Here is a 20,000-nt window from a genome sequence, read left to right on the forward strand (position 1 = left end):
AGCTGCACGTGTTCAGACTAAAACTAGAAAAAGAGATCACATTTCTCCCATTTTAGCTTTGCTGTATTGGCTTCCTGTAAAATCTAGAATAGAATTTAAAATCCTTCTCCTCACCTACAAAGCCCTTAATGGTCAGGCACCATCATATCTTGAAGAACTCATAGTACCGTATTATCCCACTAGAACACTGTGCTCCCAGTATGCAGCTTACTGGTGGTTCCTACAGTCTTTAAAAGTAGAATGGGAGGCAGAGCCTTCAGCTATCAGGCTCCTCTCCTGTGGAACCATCTTCCAGATTGGGTCCGGGGTGCAGACACCCTCTCTATGTTTAAGAGTAGGCTTAAAAGTTTCCTTTTTGATAAAGCTTATAGTTAGAGCCGACCAGGCTCGCCTTGGATCAGCCCTTAGTTACGCTGCTATAGGCCTAGACTGCTGGGGGACTTCCCATGATGCACTGAACTCCTCTCTCCTCCTCCTCCTCTCCATCTGTATGGATTCAGGGTCGGCACTATGCAGTCACATACGGGACCCCATCTGATCCAAAATAATTTACTTTGTTTTCACCTGAACGAGCAAAGTTTAATTTTGCAGTTTTGTGCCGTTTTGTGAGCAGACGTCGTCTGTAGAGGTTGACTTCCTGCAGTGTCCTTCACACTGTGTGAGCAGTCAGTGAAACACCAGCTTCACAGATAATCCTTGTGCCAAAACAGAAGCACTTCCCTGTTTGTTTTTCAATGCAAAGCTTCATAAAGACCAAATTGTGTGTGTCGTCATTTTTCAAGGACGGCCGCTGCACCTTCTGTTATTGGTAGTACGGCTCCTCCTGTACCTGCTAACCACCGCTACAGCTGTTTGGCTTCTGTTCAGCAGCTTGCTGATGATCGTCTACCTTCTCCGTTGTTATGAAGCCTCACAATCTGGTTTCTTACTTCAGGCAGTTCCTCACCATGTGGAGCCATGTTGCATTGAACACAACCCAAAACTAAGAAAGCTGTGATGCTCACAAGTTCTTTCACAACCTGGTTCAGACAATTAGCCTTAATTAGAAGTCACAGGTGTGCTGACTGTTGTTGCATTGAGGTTGTACTTTGAGGCCTGTATTTTCAGTGTAGTCTAACCTGTTTGTTTTCAATTATAAATAAGATCAAATATCCAACACTCCACCCTAAAAATACTACAATTGTAAGATGATACAATTTTCTATCATTCAACATTTTAGTGATGTTGCACAGAGGTGTACTCAGTTTTGTTATGTGCTGTATATTTATACTAATACTATACTCATACTGCACTACACTACATTTATGCTATGCTAATACTAATATACCATACTATACTTATACTGATACCACACTACATAGCAGATTAATGCTCACAGTTTTGGAATCACATGTTCAGCTATCACATATGGTTTTAATCACATCTGGCTGTCCACATACTTTTGTCCACTCAGACTACAGGCCCAGGTTCAGGCCACAACTAACAGCTGTGTGTCAGACTAATGAATCAAACCTGAAGGATTATGTAAATGATCTCACAGTAACAGGTTCCTCTCGCTGAACAGAATGGTTTTGTTGTCAGGGAGGAGTCTCATCTCCAAGTAGGAGCTGGAGATGTTTCCCCACAGGCCTGAAACCATCGGATTGTCTGTGACCGCCCACACCAGAACCCAGTACCCGATAACCTGCAGGAGGAGAGAACCAGGTCAGAGTCAGACGGGGTCACAGCAACACTGAGGACACTGAGGCCTCTCTGGTTTCTCTGGGAATTTGTTTTTTAGAAAACTTTCAGGAGTTTTACATTCAGTCATTTCAAACTTACATATGATGGAAATTATTAGGCTGGTTCCACTAGTTTTACACTTAAGGAGGTTCCCAGTGTTCCCAGTGTGTTAAACCAGCAGTCAGGTGTCTGTAATCATTCCTCCTGTTCATACTGGATATTAAAAGATCCTTCAAATGTGCTTTCAATGGAAGTGATGGAGGCCAAAATCCACAGTGTGTCCACACAGTCATTTAAAGTCTGTGTGAAGCTTCTATTCAGCTTCAGCAGTCTGAGTTAGTCATATCAAGTGGATATCTGACACATTTACAGTCTTTTTAGCATCCAATTCCCTCTTTGTGTTTCCTCGGACAGTGTTTCCCTGTTGAGCTGCAGGTGGAAGTATAGTAACAAAAAGAGGAACTTTGGCACTAAAAAGACTGTAACGTTGAAAGATATCTACTTGATTTGACTCATTTGGACACTGAAGCTTCATATTAGCTTCAGATAAACTTTAAATACATTTTTGTACAGAAGGAGGACTGTGGATTTTGTCCTCCATCACTTCCTTTGTAAGGTCATTATGAAGGGATCTTCTAATGGTCAGTATGAACAGGAGGAATGATTACAGCAAGAAACACAGCTTTAATGTTCATTTGATGACTGACCGTTGGTTTAAGACACACTGGAAAACTTGTAAGATTATATATTTACCCTCAAAGAAGAAAAAGCACATTAGAGCTTATCATATCAAGTGAAACACATATTAGTACAGTTACATTTACATCAAACTAATGACCAAAAGCTGTCCCTCTCATAGATGACATCAAATCTCTTACATGACTCTAAATCCAGAAATCTACAAAACATAATTGGCAAAACAAATGATTAAATATAAACTTAATTTGTGTGATGAGACACAACAAACAGTTTCTAAATCAACATCGGACAAGTAAAAGAAACGAGGTCAGAGGTCAGCAGAGGGTGCAGACTCACGGTGCTCAGGTCCTTTGTTAGCGTTTTCTTCAGACTGTCACATTCCTCGGTGGTCGGTGCTGCGTCGGTGGTCAGTGCTGCGTCGGTGGTCGGTGCTGCGTTGGTGCAGAGCGCCACCAGCAGCAGCAGCAGCAGCACCACTCGCTTCACAATGCTCATCCTGCTCAGGAAGGAAAAACAAACACACCCTGCTCTAAGCTCCGTCTGGACAGCAGAGCCGAGGAGGAACGCAGGTTAGTTTATAGCGGCCCCGGGCTCCCGCCAGCCCCTCAGCCGCCCCTCGCCGGCCCCTCAGCTGCCCCTCGCCGGCCCCTCAGCTGCCCCTCGCCAGCCCCTCGCCAACTCGTCGCCGACCTGTTGCCGGCCCCTCGCCAGCCCCTCAGCTGCCCCTTGCTGGCCCCTCAGCTGCCCCTCGCCGGCCCTTCAGCTGCCCCTCGCCGGCCCCTCGCCAACCCGTCGCCGACCCCTCGCCAGCCCCTCAGCTGCCCCTCGCCGGCCCCTCAGCCGCCCCTCGCTGGCCCCTCAGCCGCCCCTCGCCGGCCACTCGACTGCCCTTTGCTGGCCGCTCAATGGCCCCTCGTCAGTCCAAAGTGTGTGTGTGCTCAGCGGGTTATTGAACTCTGCAGCTCTCAGCAGGAAAAACAAGGCGTTTAAAGAATGATCACCTAAACTGTAACTACATCAAGCATGATTTACAACTGTGCTTTTCCTACGGTCACATGTCAAATGTCTTCCATGACTTTGGTTCAGGCTGAGTTTGTACATAATTCTACCTTAAAGCATCTATAACAAATATTTCCTTCCTCCTCAGTCTGATCTATATCAGTGTGTAATGTGTTGGTGATGAACCTACAGAGAATCATCAGAGACTCTGCAGCTCCTCTCGGCTTTACGGAGCTTTATAGTGAGTTTCAGCTCATTGTTTATCTGTCCGGCTGCAACTTTACTGTTCTGCTTCACTCTCAGCGTCTCATAGCGTCGTTTTTCAGAGTAAAAGCTGTAAAAAGTCGCTGTACACGACCTGCTCAGCACCAAACGGCAAACAAACACAGTTAGCTGTAGACTAGCTGGTGAACATAGTGGAGCATTTAGCAGCTAAAGAGCCAGATATTTCCCTCAAACAAACAGAGCTAAAAGAGAGAGAATATTGGACTCACATTCACCAGGTGGACAGAAACACGACTCCACATGAATGATAATGTTGCTCCGTAACTGCTGGATGTGGAAATAGTTACTAGTGGACAAAACATCAGTTAGTGGAGGTTTAAACAATCAGAAACTATTTTGTATTATGATGGATCAAAAAACAACGAACATCTGTGTAAAATGAACTTTCCAGTTAAAAAAGAGAACTGCTGGATGACTATATGGGTGTTTTTCAGAATAACTGCTGGTTCCACAGTAATCATCCAAAAGGACAAACCAATGTCCACACACACACACACACACACACACACACACACACACACACACACACACACTTTGACATGTACTGATAAACACCAGGATGATGGCTCTGTGCTTTTAAAGTCTTCTGTTTGTCAAGAAATCAAATAACGTAACATTTCAGCTGTATTTCTTGTAGCTGGAATGACACAAATTACTGCAACCTCTTCCACTCCAGCCATGTTTTGGAGCAAAAACTAAACTGACAGATGCAAATTAAAACAGCTGCAGCTTCTGAACCACAGTGTCAGAAACACTCGAGGTGATGCATTAACTCTGCCTCCAAGATTCATAAATTCACTCGTTCCTCTAAACTGTAACAGCCAAAACATTAAGAAACATAACGCTGCTGAATTATTTTTTCTCTCAACATAAGAAGATATTGAGAGAAAATGTTGTTAACTTCGTCAAGTCCAGTAGGACACCAGTGTCCTCCATCCGGTCCTCTCTCCCTTTCTTGTGGTTTTGTTGTAACCAGGAGGATCTGGTGTTTTGTGAGTCTCTGAATGTCTTTGGAAATCTTCACGATAAAACACTGTAGAGTTGTCAGACTGTCTGCTATCGTCTTCAAATGTGAGGCAGGTTTTCACTGCTGTTTAGTTGACTTTCCCATACTGCCATTGAACTTTACAAATAAAACCACAGGCAGTTATTAAGACTGAACACAACATTTTTAAATTTTAGGTGGATACTTTTTTTTTTTACTGACTTCAAAGATCCTCTTCTCTGTTTCAGTGTCACCTTGAGTGTTTCTCAAACTTACTCGAGAGAGAGGAAAGACCTTATTAATGCAGATAATGACTGGTTCAGGAGCTACAGACATTTTAATTTGGGTATGTCATTTTAGTATTTGCTCTAAAATAGTGGAGTGGAAAAGTTGTAAAAGTGTTGATACTGAACGTATGAGTGAAATGTTCACAGACAGACAATGTGACTGTTGTTTTTCCACCACAATATCTGCTGTTGCAGTACTAATTCCCCTTGACCACAGCTGTTTGATAAGAAGCCAGAAAACAGGCCAGGAACCTGGCTGGTTTCCTTTTCAGTGCATTAAGAGGCTCTGAAATCATTGAAAAGTTAGGAATGTAATGATGGTAATGATGAAACCTTTGAACTTCCTTAAGGTTTCTCGGCACAGGGTAGTCGTGAAGTGCTTCCATCTTTGCTGGATCTGCTTGCACTCCCTCCTTGCTCACTACATGACCCAGGAATTTAAGCTTGGGGCAACAGAAGCGGCATTTCTTCAGCTTGAGTGTAAGACCGGCCTGTTGGAGACAATCAAACACCAGTTGGATGTCGTAAAGGTGAGTCTGGACATCTTTAGAATAGATTATGTCATTCAAGTACACCATGCAGCAGTCTCCCAGGCAGCTCCTGAGCACGCGAGTCATGAGCCTTTGGAAGGTAGCTGGAGCTCCCTTCAAACCGAAAGGCATAACCCGAAAAGGCAGTTAGAGGCTTGCTGTCTGGGTCCATTTCCACTTGCCAATAACTACTGATGAGATTGAAGGTGGTAAACAGAGATGAACCTGCCAGAGATTCCAGTATCTCAGAAACGGTCTGCAAGCATCTCCCTCACTATGTTCATTAACACGACAGAAGTCAACACAAAATTGGGGGTGGAGCCCCATGATCTTTTTAGGCGCCAATACGATCAGGGATGCCCAGCGTGAATGGGAAGGCACAATGATGCCCTGTTGGAGCATCTCCTGTATTTGCTCCTTAACAATCTTCCTCTTTTGCAGGGGCAATGATAGGGGCGCTGAGTAACCACCACGTCATCTTTTAATTTGATTTTATGTTTCAGCACCGAGGTGCGACCTAAAAAAGTGGTGCAGACCCGGGGATTGCTGAGCAAGAGTTGATGCAATCTCTCAGCCTCCCTTCCTATCAAACCACTGTCTGCAACAGCAGTTTGGAGCAGGCTGCGTAAGTCATCACCTTCCGGTAAACAAGCTATGTCACACAGATCATTGAAGGCAGACACAAGCGGCAACTTAGGTGGCGAGGAAGTGTACAGGAAAACACCCCAAAGTACACCTGAGCCTGGACATTAACCAGAAGACCACTCACTCGCCAGTGTCCACAAGTGCTTTCCCATGATGTTTGCGCACTGTGATAGGCACCACTAATTGTTTCAGGCTAGTGGGCGTGGAAGATGAAGACGACCCCACCACACCCGTAGACTTTTGCCTCTGGCAGGTCTTGGGTACAGGCTGACTAGAAACGGTAGCCATGGAACCTTTTTTCCTGGACTGTCTGTTTTGGCTCTGATTTTTGTTGTCGATATTTCGAGCTACCCGGGGAGGCATGAAACTAAGGCAGGAACCTGGTGCATGGTCATTATGGCAATGCCAGCAAAACACAGTTTCCGTTCCTTTTACAGCCTTTTTTTCTGTTGGACCAGTCGTTTTGTAGGGTTCATTAAGAGTCCTCCTGTACCTTTTCTGGTTCTCATAATCTCCCTCTATTTGACTCCCAATGCGGATCATCTTGTCTATGGAGGTAATCCAACCACGGAGCTGACATGCTAGGAACGGATTCATAGCCTTCAATATCCTTTTCAAAATCTCGTCTTCTGAGGCTGAAAAGTACCACCGTTTGATAAGGGCTTGAAATGAGAAGGCAAAGTCTTGAAGTGAAAATATCTGACGTTGCAGTAAAATATCTGACGTTGCAGTAAAATATCTGACGTGGCAGTAAAATATCTGATATTGCAGTAAAATATCTGACGTTGCAATACAGAAACAGAGCAGAGAGTGTTTGAAATCAGTAAAAAATGAAAATACTGTCCACATAAATGTTGTTTTCAGTGTAAATAACTGCCTGTGTTTGTTTGTAAAGGAGGAGGGTAGTATGGGGCTGTGGATACCTGCCTCACATTTAAAGAAGATAACACACAGTTTGACACTTCTGCACTGATTTTTTTCATGAAAAGGTCCAGAAGGATTTCCAAAAAAGGATATTTGGAGATTCCATATTTGTATAAACTCGTCCTGTTTACAGCAAAACCACAAGAAAGAAAGGGGTCATCTAGAGGAGTTAATGACACCTGCGGACTGTCTACCTGTTATAACATTTTATTAGATAAAGAAATTCTTAATAAAGAAACACAGACCACATGTTTGTGGTTTCACTTTTTATGTCTTTACTTCCTCAATTTCAATTTGAAACAATTTCTTTTTTTACTTTATGTGAATGTTATCCGGGTGCCCTCGCCTTCAGTGCAGAACTCTGTGGAAAGAAAGACACAGAGAAAGACACCAGTTCTGTCTGACATCACAGATTTCATGAGGTTTACAGGTGAATCACCTTTCTTGGAGTCGTAGTGGAAGTCCGGTTCTTTGGTGAAGCCGAGGCAGCTCGCCTGCTTCTTGGCATGTTCCAGGTCTGAGTCCTTCACGGTCGACTCTCTGGCTGGAAAAACAACAAAAACAGAAGATGAACAAATGTTTCAGATTCAGACACATGATTTTCTCTTCTTCTCTTGTTCCTTCTTACAAAACAGATAAAAGGCGTGGGCTATGATCTCCTCTTTAGCAGGGATGTTGAGTTTCATTGTGTCTAGAACCCCGCTGAAGTCTCTGGCTGTGCTGTTGATACTGAAGACCAGACAGTCAGGGCAGCTCTCCAGCACATGGAAGGATGAGGTGACGTTGGCCACTGAGGACAGAAACAACAACAGTTTAATTCCCAGTTTCATCAAGATACTGTATTAGAATGAGCAGGTTCTATCAAACATTTAGTGTAGGTTCATCTGTTCATTAGCCTCAAAATGAGAAACAAACATCAAGCAGGGAAATTGTTTACATTGATGTCAGCTGTATGTTTGATACACCAACAAACTAACAAGCAACTCTGCGAACTAGAGATGGACCCGAATCCAAATACATTATTTGGTTTGGGTTCAAATGATCACTTTGTTAAGATTAGAGAAACATGTGGTGGGTTAGAGTTACTACTTCCTTAAAGTTAGACCACGTTCATCATCATGGTAACAATAATAACCACGGGGTTAAAGGTTAGGGGATGATGGTAGTTAAAGCTCCCATCCTCCCTCCCTCTCTGAATACCGAAATCTGTCCACATATAAAAACATCATCTGCTCCACCTCAGTTACTGCGACCGCTAGATGGCAGCTGTCACTTATCTGTATGTATTCATGTAACATCAATGCATGTTACTAACTCAGCTTCTTCCCCGGAGTTTTTTGTGCTTTTTCATCTCGCAGGAAACCCTGGGTTGCAGGCCGAGCCTTCACGGTCCTTCGCAGTCCTGTTGGTGTCCGTCCCCGGCTATTGCTACTTATTGTTATTGTTATGATTGTTGTTATTCTGTCCCCCCCCCCCCTTTCCCTCTTTCTTTCTCTCTCTCAACCCGACTGGTCAAAGCAGATGGCCGCCCACCAAGAGCCGGGTTCTGCTTGAGGTTTCTACCCGTTAAAGGGGAGTTTTTCCTGCTGCTGCTCATGGGGGGAATGTTGACTCTCTGTAAATTAAAGAGTTCGGTCTTGACCTGCTCTATGTGAAAAGTGCCCTGAGATGACTATTGTTCTGATTTGGCGCTACATAAATAAAAATTGATTGATTGATTGATTGACTCAAACGTTACTATATGTCATTTTTGGGCAACGGACATTATGGCCTGTTGTGTCGATTTTCTTGGGAGGACAGTCTCCTAACAGCAGGATAGTCACACTAAATCAGTCATCAATACTCTGTAGGTATGAGTGATTAGCTTGTGTATAAATGAACTCCACAGGAAACGTTTCAGAAGTGAAACATCTAATTTACTTTTTTGTGTTTTATAGCATAAATACATGTTTACAGCATATTTAGATGTGGTAACAGATGCTTTCTGTACTTGAATTAGCTCCAGTTTGTGCATCTTGTGTATCAGCGTTCATTCAGGTCACTGAATGTATCGGCACTGAAGAGATTAGCCAACAATTTTCAAAATTCCTTCAAACCATCTGGATTAAAAAATATTTCAAGTTTTGACTTTGTTACAAAACATGTAGGCATCTAAAGGCAGTTGGATGACATGTGTGATGAATCTGCAGCTTTTCTTGGATACGTCAGATACTCGACTTCCCTGCTGGCGTCTCTAACAAACATGTAGAATCTGTAGTTTCGTGTCAGATCAGATAACTCACCTTTTCCAACTGCAGTGTCGCCTTCGATGGTCACGTTGACTTCTGAGCCAATGCAGGTTCCATTTCTGAGAAAAAAAGACAAAGAAAGAGGTGAGTTCATATTCTGACAGACTGATTCTGACTCCAGAAAAATGTCTGGAACAAACATCCCAACAAACAACAAGCAGCAAAATGAAGCATCAAGTGTTTAACTTTACACAGACAGAAAGATATAACAGTGTATTATCTGAATAAAAGTGGACCTGGATGTTATAATCAGTGGTGGAAAGTAACTAAGTACATTTACTCAAGTATTTGTACTTTACTTGAGTATTTCCATGTGATGCTACTTTCTACATTTCAGAGGAAATATTGTACTTTCTACTCCACTACATTTATTTGACAGCTTTAGTTACTTTTCAGATGAAGATTTGACACAATGGATAATATAACAAGCTTTTAAAATACAACACATTGTTAAAGATGAAACCAGTGGTTTCCAACCTTTTTGGCTTTTGACGTCTTACAAAAAGCAGTGTGTAGTCGGGGTCACATTTCACATGTCTATGAGTTGTTAACAGCTCCACCAAATAGAGATTTTTCCCTCTAAACTTCTCACATGCTTTCATTTCAATAAATGTTAAAATGATCCAATATTTCAGCAAAAATCAAAGATTAGAGAAAAAGTCCAAAAACTGAAAACAGATTTGTGTATCAGAACTTTGTTTTTTCTTCTTTCCTCTCCCATTAATCATCTCACGACCCCTCAGATTTATCTGCTGACCCTTTGGAGGGGCCCGACCCCTAGGTTGGGAACCACTGGACTAAACTAGCTAACTTTATATAAAGTAGTGTAAACTAGCTCCACCTCCAGCAGCTACAACAGTAACATGCTGCTCTAACACTGATGCTTCACTATTAATAATCTAATGATGTCATATATAATAATATATCAGTCAGAGGGACCAAACCACTACTTTTACTGCAATACTTTAACTACATCAAGCTCATAATACTTATGTACTTTCACTGCAATACTTTAACTACATCAAGCTCATAATACTTATGTACTTTTATAGTAGAATTTTCATGCTGGACTTTTACTTGTAATGGAGTATTTTTAAATGCTGTATTGGTGGCAGCATTTTCTATATATAGAAAAAAAGGCATGAAAGCAGACAGAAGAAGGCAAAGTCATCAACTTTAGCAGGTTTTAAATGTGTTTTAAGGAAGATAATTTGTCCTTAATTAAGATATGAGCCTAAGTTACAGTAGTTACAATGTTTTCAACTCCTGAGACACTCTTCAGGTGTTGGAGCTGAGCTGCTCAAATACAACCCTGCAAACAGGAAATGAATGCTGAACCACAGATTCATGATGACGTAAAACCTTCAGAATAAACCTGGAATAAGAAAACACCAAGCAGGACGCCAAACTAATGAAGACTGAGCCTCGTTCCGCCTTTATAAAAGCTGCTGGTCGCAGCGCTGCAAGCTTCTGGGTTTTTCCATTATTTACACAGAAGGGTGTTTTTGTCCCAGTTTCCATATTTCTGGCTGGTGTTGGGCAAGCAATGTTTCACTGCCAGCAGTTCAGAGAGGATATCAGGGTTTGCTGTGTTTGTAGGATTTCATAACGACACAGACGCTGATTTGTGCATCAATCATTTACTGATATGTTGAATCAGCCTTGGTCGCCCACGACACACACAAACAGCGTACATCACACGACTGCTTTGATCCAGAGTACAACCGGACTGAGTCACAGCCTGACCTCATTACTGCTGTAATATCCTGCACTACGCAGTTTACAGAGGTTAGGTACAAATGCTGCATTCATGTCACAACTCACAGTGAATGCAGGAAAGTGAAATCAAATGTATTAAATCAAATCATTGGACAATTATCTCTCAACAACATGTAATATTCAGGAAGGACACTGATTGGACTCACTTCTACTGGCCTTTTAATACTGAGCCATCCAAAAAAACAGCGGTGGAATATACATTTACTCAGTACAGTTTTGAGTTATTTGTACTTTACTTCAGTATTTCCATATTATATTATTATATATATTATTATATTATTTATTACATTATTTTCTACTTCAACTTATACTTCTACTCCACTACAGTTCAGAGCAAAATATAGGTCTACTTTTCATTCAACCACATTTATTTTCATCAAATCCTCCACAAAAGATCTGTGGTTTGATCATGTGACTCCAGAACGACACATAGCAGCGTTTTCTAATCTGGCGTCTCTATTGGCAGTAATCTGCAGGATGACATCATCTGTCTGTGTTTTATAAAACCGTCACACATCACTGTTAAACAATAATGATGTTTTATGATGTGACAGCGCTCTGGTTCAGGTCTGGTTAGGTTTAAAGATGATGGTTTGGGTTAAAATGATCACTTTTGTTAAGGGAACACCTTGGGAACACCTGGCCAGTGTGTGTTGGTCCCTTCACCACTCGCCAAGCTCGGGATGCTTCTTTTGTGTTGCTTTCTTTTGTTTTAACACTAACAACACGTGCCTCCCATCAGCCACTGCATCCATGCACTCTCATAAACCACTGATCCTGACTTTCATACCCCATCATAATTATCAGGTAATTTACTTTAATAAATTTCAGTTTGTCACTGCTCAGTTTGATGTGTATCTCCCTCCCTTGTTGTGGCCTGCGAGTCAGTCATAACACCTTACAAGGAACATTTAACTAAAAGTTTGTCTTGATATTGAAGAAATATCTAGGTGGGCTGGAACAGAAGATAACAGCAGCTACTGTAGAAAGTACAAATCTGCATAGCGAGACTGTCTTCATTAGCATTAGCATTAGTGTGTGCTAATATTAAAAAACAAAAACAAACAAAGAGCCCAACAACAACAACTCACCTCTCTTAAAAAATTTAATGTGCATTTATTCTCTGTTTACATGCAGTTAAATATATCAATGAGCAATTATCTATAACAATGATCAAAATGTTGACAGCAACTATTGTGGTGGTTGTGGTGCTTATATGTTCATTTACTGTAGAACTTTACGCACTTTACTTGACTATTTCACTACATTTTAGAGGCAAATATCCCTCACTACATAAACTCGGCACCTAAATTTACTATATTTACTATATACTTTGCAGATTAATATATACACAGTTTAAAACAATACATAAGCAACAGTACATAAAACCGTTTAAATTAGCTCCAACCATGATCAGCTACAAAATTAAAATGCTGCGTATAAATGTTAATGCATCAGTTAAAAACATGTAATATAACAATATGAGGGACATTCTGCATATTTATTGAGAATGTACCTTTACTTATGTAAAGGTACATTACTAGTACTAGTTTGGAGAGCTGTTGTTTCTTTGTTGTTTTAGCGTGTTAGCGGTTAGCTCATCAACTACACTAGTTTACCAACTACACCTGTGAGTCTCTATATTAAGCTTTTTTTTAAAAATTTCCCAACATTAAGGTCTAAAGAGTTTCATGGCAATTTCCACACTGCTAGAAATGAGTTTCTGACATGATTTATGTATTTATTTGTTGGCTTAAAAGAAGTCAAATGTCTCGAAATACAGGGATCAGCTTATTAAAAAACTACTGTGCATAAGTTTTTGATTGTAGAAACCTCCACTGGGTTACTAAAACCCCCAAATTCACAAAAACAAATACAGAGGACATGACATTCAGTCGTAGCCACGGGCCTGGTCTGGAGCCAGGGCGGCAGTCAGCAGGTTGGTGTTCTCGGTGGGAGCGTCCCTCGTCTCCAGAGCTCTCCGTACGTTCTGCCAGAAGACTCCCGTGTGTTGGCCGGCCTGCGACCAGCTCAGGTAGGTGCGTCTCTTCACCAGCTTCCTCATACGGTAGAACAGAGACAGCTGATAGGCCGGGATCTCCTCCAGGAACAGCAGGATCAACACGTCCTTCTGCTCGTCAAACAGACGGAAGCTGCAACGACAAACAGGACGAACCATGAGGACAATTCAGAGGACTGAATCAGTTTAGAGGCTGTGAGATAAAAGCAGGAGGTGCTGCAGTATGTGAGGACAGAGAGTTGGCGCCCCCACCTGGCCATCTGGATCTCTCTGGAGCACCACTCGCTCTGCAGGTAGCGCCGGCTGATCACACAGATGGTCTTCCTGCTGCTGTAGATGGCGTCTGTAATGTTCTCTATGATGGGCTTACCTGTGGAGACGCAGTTTAGACACACTGCAGGTAAAACACATGGACTCATTTCGACTAAAGAGTGAAGAACTGAGAGAAGACAGAAGAACTTCTAGTGTGTTTGTTCTGGTCCAAATCAGTGGATGAGTTAGTAAACTTGGTTCAGTTTGTTGACGGCGTTTTTTGGACCGGTTGAATCGGACACTTCGACACATCTGACACATCTGAATGTTCTCACCTGGCTTGTAATGATGCATTTTGGTTTGCTTGGATTTTTCTCTGTGTGAAAAGAAACTGAACCAAGTTTACCAACTCATCCACTGATTCAGACCAGAACAAACACATTATGAGTTTGAAAACGCCCATAGTCTGAATTGGACTCTGGTTGGTTGATTCGGTTTGGCAGATCTGAACAATCGCACCAAAACAACAGCACAGACCCTTTACAGGAAGTGGTCTCAGTCCACTCACAAACAGATTTTGGAGTGGTTTGTTTGTGGTGGGAACGTGATCTGACTGACTGGAAGACTGCAAGTTTGAGTTAAACGGCTCCCGTAGTGACTGGCATGCTGAGAGGTGGAATCAACAGTAACTAGCAGCTAGCAGGAGAATGAATTGAGGACTAGCACAACAAAGTATGTTGCATTTGAGCAGAGGAACTTCTTCAGGACCTTCTTCCTGTGTTTATGTTCTCGCTCTCACCCCGGACACATCTGACCAATGACAGGAGAGCTCAGACTTTTGACCTTGTTTCTACTGGTCACTTGTAATATTGCTGATTTTAGAGCTGAACACATCTGACTAGGGATGCATGATATTGGATTTTTTTGCCGATATCCGATATGCTGATATTTCCAACTCATTATGGCCAATTGCTGAACCTGTCAAGTGGGAGCAGCAGCAGAGTTTTCTTTGAGTTTATTAGACAGACAGGATTAATGTGTAGGATTTAATCTCTGGTCCACACTCCGGAGCAGAAGGTGGCGGTAATGCACCTAATACGCTGGTTGCCAACCGCCGATATAAATCAAAAAGAAGTTTTTCTTTTTTCAAACAGAGTGATACATCCTGTCAGCCAAAGTGTTTCCTATCTGTGCAGCCGAACACAGCAGTTTCTCAATGGACTGTTTCACCCTAAAGGTCCTGGTGCTTCCTCTGCAGGCTCCGCTTCACTCAGCTGCCCGTCAGATCCGCTGCTTCTTCCCACTTTCCAAGCTGGCTGTGCTCCCCTCCGGTCATGCTGCGGCTAACGCTCCGCTAGCCTCTCAGCTAACGTTATCCCCGGGCGGCTGAGTGAAGTGAAGCCTGCGGAGGAAACACCGGGACCGTCAGGGTGACACAGTCTGTCGAGGGAAGCACAGTCAGGCGGTGGAGGAGAAGGCGACATATCCACCTCTCATAATCGGCAGAATTTGACGATATTTCATTTTAGAGCTTTTATCGGCCGATACCGATGACGTGTCGATAATATCGTGCATCCCTACATCAGACAGCAGGTAAAAGTGTTCCAAACCTCTCATATCTGATATCTCATATCTGTGCTTACTTCCTACTGTACACAAAGTTAGTGGCATTAGCATGGAATACTCCATGATGCTCTGTTAACTGTAGGCTACCAACTCTTTGAATGAAGTGCTTGTTGAATCTTCTAAGAGTCTGAAACCTGATGTGGAAGGAGGGCAGTCCAACAATTCTTGATTTTTGTAATTTACTGAAATGGACAATCTGACAATCACACCCATTTATCTCGTGTTTGGTCAGGTCTGTGGATGTAAGAATGTAAGCAGGGTTTGAACTTTGAAATTTACACAACTATTTCTGTCACTTTTCATGGGAACAACTGAGTGCGACACCATGAATGTCTTGAAGAAGAGACTGTGTGATTGAGGGCCTTGTTGTCTCCATCTGTACAATTCATGGCACGGAGACTTCAAAGATGAACAAAAGACACAAAATTGTTGGAGAGTGTTTCAAGAGCTAGTTTGTTTGAGGCATCCATTTGTCTTAGGCCAATTTGCAGAGTTCTTACTTTACAGCTCAGATAGACCTCAGGTAAGACCCATTTTGGTCCAGGACTTAGTTTACAGCTTTGTTCCCCCTTTATCGAGATCCTTGTTAAGCCAGCTACTAACCAGTCAGTAGTGAGTGACATCCAACCCACCATCATTTTCAGGTGACAGGAGCTGTGGTAGCTGTTGCAAAGAGAGGTTAACTTTTTCTTGACGACATAAGAAAAATTTAAGAGTTGTTATATTGTTGATCTTATCCTTGATAGCAGTCAAACTATCAACCTAACTGGTAAACGTCGTCACACAGTGAGTTTTTAATACAGTTTAAGGTTATAATGCTTCAATTTTGATCACTAGCAGCTTGTCTGGTAAGATATAAAGCTGAGTAGGTGCTAGAAGGCGAGGGCTTTTGTTAACGTTGGGCTTTAGAGTTTGAGCACATTCTTCCCAGAGAATCAGCACTTAACAATCGTTCCATCATTTTTTGCCAGAACTAATTCTCACTTGTCGCCATTTTTGGGGCCATTTTTATGTCACTATTTTTCATAGATATAGCTAAGTAGCTGCCCAGTTATGTAGGAAGATGACATCTCCATTCTGAATCCCGCCCTACAATGCAGAAAAGCAGTCTCCAACTTTCACAGTCAGTGTATCATTTGCGGTGTCCAATAATCCTTTATGAGTGAAGCACTGCATAATGCACTGTTAGTTGTGGATTGTGATAGTAGATCATCTCATTTGGGCAGAAGGAGCAGGTTCGACTGAGTCCTCTGAAGGACACACCTTTATGGGCAGAGTTCTTTCAAAGCATCCAGGCCATGAATCAGGTAACAGCTCATCTTTCTGCATCTGGAGATGTTTGTGTGATCAGTCACATTTCACTGCACTAAGCATGGTGGGCACCAGAGAACTTGTAAAAACTACTGGCCATCAAAAAGGGACATGAAACTTTCACTATGGCTGCAGGTATTTAAAAATATACAGAAAATCACTCATGCTTTCATAGTTCCGGAGGAAGGGGGGAAGTAAGAAGTGAAAGATGCAGAACTGAAAGAGAGATTTGATCCAGAGCACAAGGGGAGAAGGAGTGAAAGGAGAGTAATGTAATGTTGACCTGGTTGGAAGTCTCTGTGGTGCAGACAGAGTCTCCAGCCCTGCTCTCCCTCCAGCACTGGAAGCATCTCTCTGTAAACCCAGGCCTCGTCATGAACGTTGTAGGAGATGAAGGCGTCGTAGCGGTGAGGAGATTCCTTCTTCCTCTTCCTGCTGTCATAGAGGAAGGCCAGGAAGAGGTAGAAGCTGTAGACTAGCTGCCACCTCAGAAAGTGGTAGATGAAGGATGTGAGGAGCGTTAGCACAACCAGACAAGTGCTGGAGATGAAGCAGAAGAAGTTAACATCCATCCAGCAGGACTGGATGTCAAAGTCCAGCAGCTTGCTGCCTTGAAAACTTGGAGGAAAAGAACAAGCATACCGGTAGGCATTAAGAACTTGTGTCTGGTTGTTGCTCTTCACCCATTGGATGAAGCCGATGTTAAAGCAGTCACAGGTGAAAGGGTTACCAAGCAGGTCCAGATATGTTAGTGCAGGCAGAGACTGGAAGACCGTTTCATTGATCACCATCAACTCATTCTCTCTCAGTTTCAACCAGCTGAGAGCCGGCAGGTCGACCTGAGCCAGAAAATCCAAAGATCTGAGCTTGTTTTTGGACAGATCGAGAGACTTCAGGCCTGGGATCGGCCGAAACAGTTCAGGTTTTGGATGTGAGACGTTACTGTTGGTTATCTGAAGTTCTGTCAGTCGAGGAGTGAATGTAAATGTGTCTTGGTGTGGTGACCCTGCAAAGAAATTTACAGCTGCAAAGTGCTCTAAAGATTCCAAACCTCTGAGCAGGTCTGGTGAGATAACCATGGTATATTTATTGTTGTTCTGGATTATAAGCTTCCTCAAAGACGGTACATTTAAGAAAGGTGGCTCATTATGTACTTGATGACTCAAGCTGTTCAAAAAATTGGGGAGGAACAGTGTCACATTCTTTAAGTGTGGCATTCCTCTGAACATGTCTGTCCTGAGAGAGTACGGTGCAAGGATAAGAGTTTGGAGATGATCAAGACCTTCAAAAGTCCCGTTTTCCACCCTGCATTCTGACTGTGACTCTAAATCCAAAGACAGGAGGGAAGACAGATTCCCAAAGTCTCCTTCATTGAGTCCCTTAAAATCATTCATGTGCATATTCAAAATGCGCAAGTTCCTCAAACTGACTTTGAAAGTATCATCCAAACTGTAAATTGGATTTTCTTGAAGGTAGATTAATTGTAAAATCTTCAACTCTTGAAAAACACATCCTCTGAGTTTTGAGATGCGATTGTTACTGAGGTAGAGGTGCATCAATCTCGTCAAGTTCAGGAAGTCGGAGCAGCCGAGCTCTCCAATATCATTTGAACTCAGAGATAGGACTGCAAGTGAGGAGAGGCCTCTGATGGCGAGCGGCACACGTGGTAGAAAGTTATGGTGTAACTGCAGTTCCATGAGCTGACTCAAAGGTCTGAGCGAGTTCTCGGAAAGGGCGGTCATGACGTTACCAACTAAATCCAGCTCTGTGATTTTGGAGCAAGGCTGAAGCAGTGTGTCGTTTAAAACGTGAATGTCGTTAAAAGTCAAATAGAGACTTGTTAAAGCAGGAATCTGGCAGGCGACGTCTATCAGACCTTTATCGAACCATTCCGTCGTGTAGCTGAGCCAGAGATACTCCACTGACTCGGCGCTCTGAAGCATCGCGCTGTATGTTTCAAAACTTATTTCAGTTCCACTTAAATACAAACTAGTCAAACCCCTCAGAAACGTCTTGTCCGGTACGTTCCACCCAAAGCCAATGCTGCATTTGGACAAATCGAGAGACTGAAGATGAGGAAAGACGTCTTTTGTAATGCTGAACTTTCTTAGTGGATTCAATTTCAACTGCAGTATCATGAGGTTTGAGATGTTTAAATGCAGGTCGTCAGACTCAAAGGTGGTGAATCTGTTTATCCCAATGTCTAGTTCATTTAAGCTTGACAGCTGTAAAATAGACACAATATCAGTAATTTGATGTAGCTCATTTATGTTCAGGTCTACTTTCTGTAGGTTTATCAGCGTCTGAAAGGCCAGCGGGGAGATGTATGCAATCTGATTTCGGTTCAAAGACAGACTCACTAATTTGGTCAGTCCCTGAAACATGTTGTCTGTCAGGTTTGTGAGGTGATTATAACTTATATCAAGGTCTGTTAACTCCACTAAGTCTGCAAAAGCGCCGTCATCAATGTGTGACATTGAGTTTAACACCATCTGTAAGTAAACAAGCTTTGATAAACCGCTCAGATCAGTCCGGTTGATCCTCAGGATCTGATTGGAGCTGAGATCAAGAGATACGGCGGTTTCGGGGATGTCATCAGGAACGGCGGCGAGGTCTCGATCTCTGCAGGTAACCGAAACATCAGTGATGTCTGCAGAATATTCGATAGTGCAGTTTTTCAGAGAGAAAGCCAGCAAGGGGTTAAAACGAGGCAGCAGAAAGAGAAGGAAGAAGAGGAAACAGAGACGGCGTCGCATGATGATCTGCAGGATCTGCTGGAGGACGACAGCGGCGTTGACTTCCTGTAACAAAGTTTACAAGTACTCAAATATTTCCATTTGATTCTACTTTATTCTTCCACACCACTACATTTATTAAACAGCTTTAGTTACTAGAGATCTTTATTTCAGGAATATATATTATTAATTATATTATAGTTTTTTCCTCAGTGTTGGTGTCTTTCTGTAAATACAACAGATATCAAATTAAGCAGCTTTAAAACAAAGCTGATGAATTTTCCAGGTTAATAATTTACTTTTTATTCAGTTTTTAAATATTAGGATATACATACAATATATATTATATTTTTTAGTTATAGTTTCAAGGTTATTATATCTAGATCATAGATTAAAAGCATACAAGCAGCTAGCAGCACAGCTAAATGCTAACATCAACATGCTAACATGCTGATGTTTATCATGTTTACCCTCTTAGTTTAGAGTGTTAGCATGCTAACATTTGCTAATTAGCACCAAACACTAATTACAGGTATGTAAAACCAAAGTATTGGACAAATTAAACATTTGACTGAATGATGGCACTAGATGAAAAGTTTTAGGGATCAACGTTATTGCAGCTCAACCTGTAATAAAATCTTCAGCACCAAATCCCATCCATCCAATACTTTTATGGTTCCTGCTGCTGAATAAAATCTGATCAGAAGCCAAAATTCTTCTTGATAACAAGAACAAAACTTGTTGCTTCTTGTTTTGACTTTTAACATGAGAAGTTCAGTCCTGACGGATGAGAGCATCCATGGCCATTGATTTTTGTAACTTACTGAAATGGACAATCTGACAATCACACCCATTTATCTCGTGTTTGGTCAGGTCTGTGGACGTAAGAATGTAAGCAGGGTTTGAACTTTGA

General features: G+C 42.2%; 3 protein-coding genes across 3 annotated transcripts in view; 1 reads left to right on the top strand and 2 right to left on the bottom strand.

The window, feature by feature from the left end:
• Positions 1–2,990, bottom strand: part of LOC137198510 (saxitoxin and tetrodotoxin-binding protein 1-like) — a 6,839-nt gene extending 3,849 nt beyond the window's left edge. The window contains exons 1-3 of the mRNA XM_067612394.1: positions 2,758–2,990; positions 1,539–1,684; positions 1,350–1,353 (exon numbers count right to left, since the gene is read on the bottom strand). Coding sequence (XP_067468495.1) covers positions 1,350–1,353; positions 1,539–1,684; positions 2,758–2,916 — 309 coding nt within the window. The 5' untranslated portion in view covers positions 2,917–2,990. The remainder of the gene's footprint in view (positions 1–1,349; positions 1,354–1,538; positions 1,685–2,757) is intronic.
• The window catches only part of LOC137198329 (major histocompatibility complex class I-related gene protein-like), a 197,444-nt gene that overhangs the window by 18,553 nt on the left and 158,891 nt on the right, over positions 1–20,000 (top strand). The gene's annotated exons all lie outside the window — the stretch shown is intronic.
• On the bottom strand, positions 12,946–19,147 carry LOC137198327 (toll-like receptor 13). Its single transcript, XM_067612079.1, has 3 exons — positions 16,636–19,147; positions 13,416–13,533; positions 12,946–13,296 (listed from the first exon to the last, which is right to left on the bottom strand). The coding sequence occupies exons 1-3, from the start codon at positions 19,106–19,108 to the stop codon at positions 13,035–13,037; spliced, it is 2,853 nt and encodes a 950-aa protein (XP_067468180.1). The 5' UTR covers positions 19,109–19,147; the 3' UTR covers positions 12,946–13,034.

Source organism: Thunnus thynnus, chromosome 15 (genome assembly GCF_963924715.1).
Source record: "Thunnus thynnus chromosome 15, fThuThy2.1, whole genome shotgun sequence".
In the NCBI taxonomy this organism is placed as follows: domain Eukaryota; kingdom Metazoa; phylum Chordata; class Actinopteri; order Scombriformes; family Scombridae; genus Thunnus; species Thunnus thynnus.

What these genes read in the sequence shown, in the direction of transcription:
- LOC137198327 (XM_067612079.1), bottom strand. Translation starts at nt 19,108, where the DNA reads ATGCGACGCCGTCTCTGTTTCCTCTTCTTCCTTCTCTTTCTGCTGCCT. An exon ending in CCACAGAGACTTCCAACCAG is followed by an intron (nt 13,534 to 16,635) that starts GTCAACATTACA and finishes GCGTCTCCACAG; the next exon opens with GTAAGCCCATCATAGAGAAC. An exon ending in AGAGAGATCCAGATGGCCAG is followed by an intron (nt 13,297 to 13,415) that starts GTGGGGGCGCCA and finishes TTGTCGTTGCAG; the next exon opens with CTTCCGTCTGTTTGACGAGC.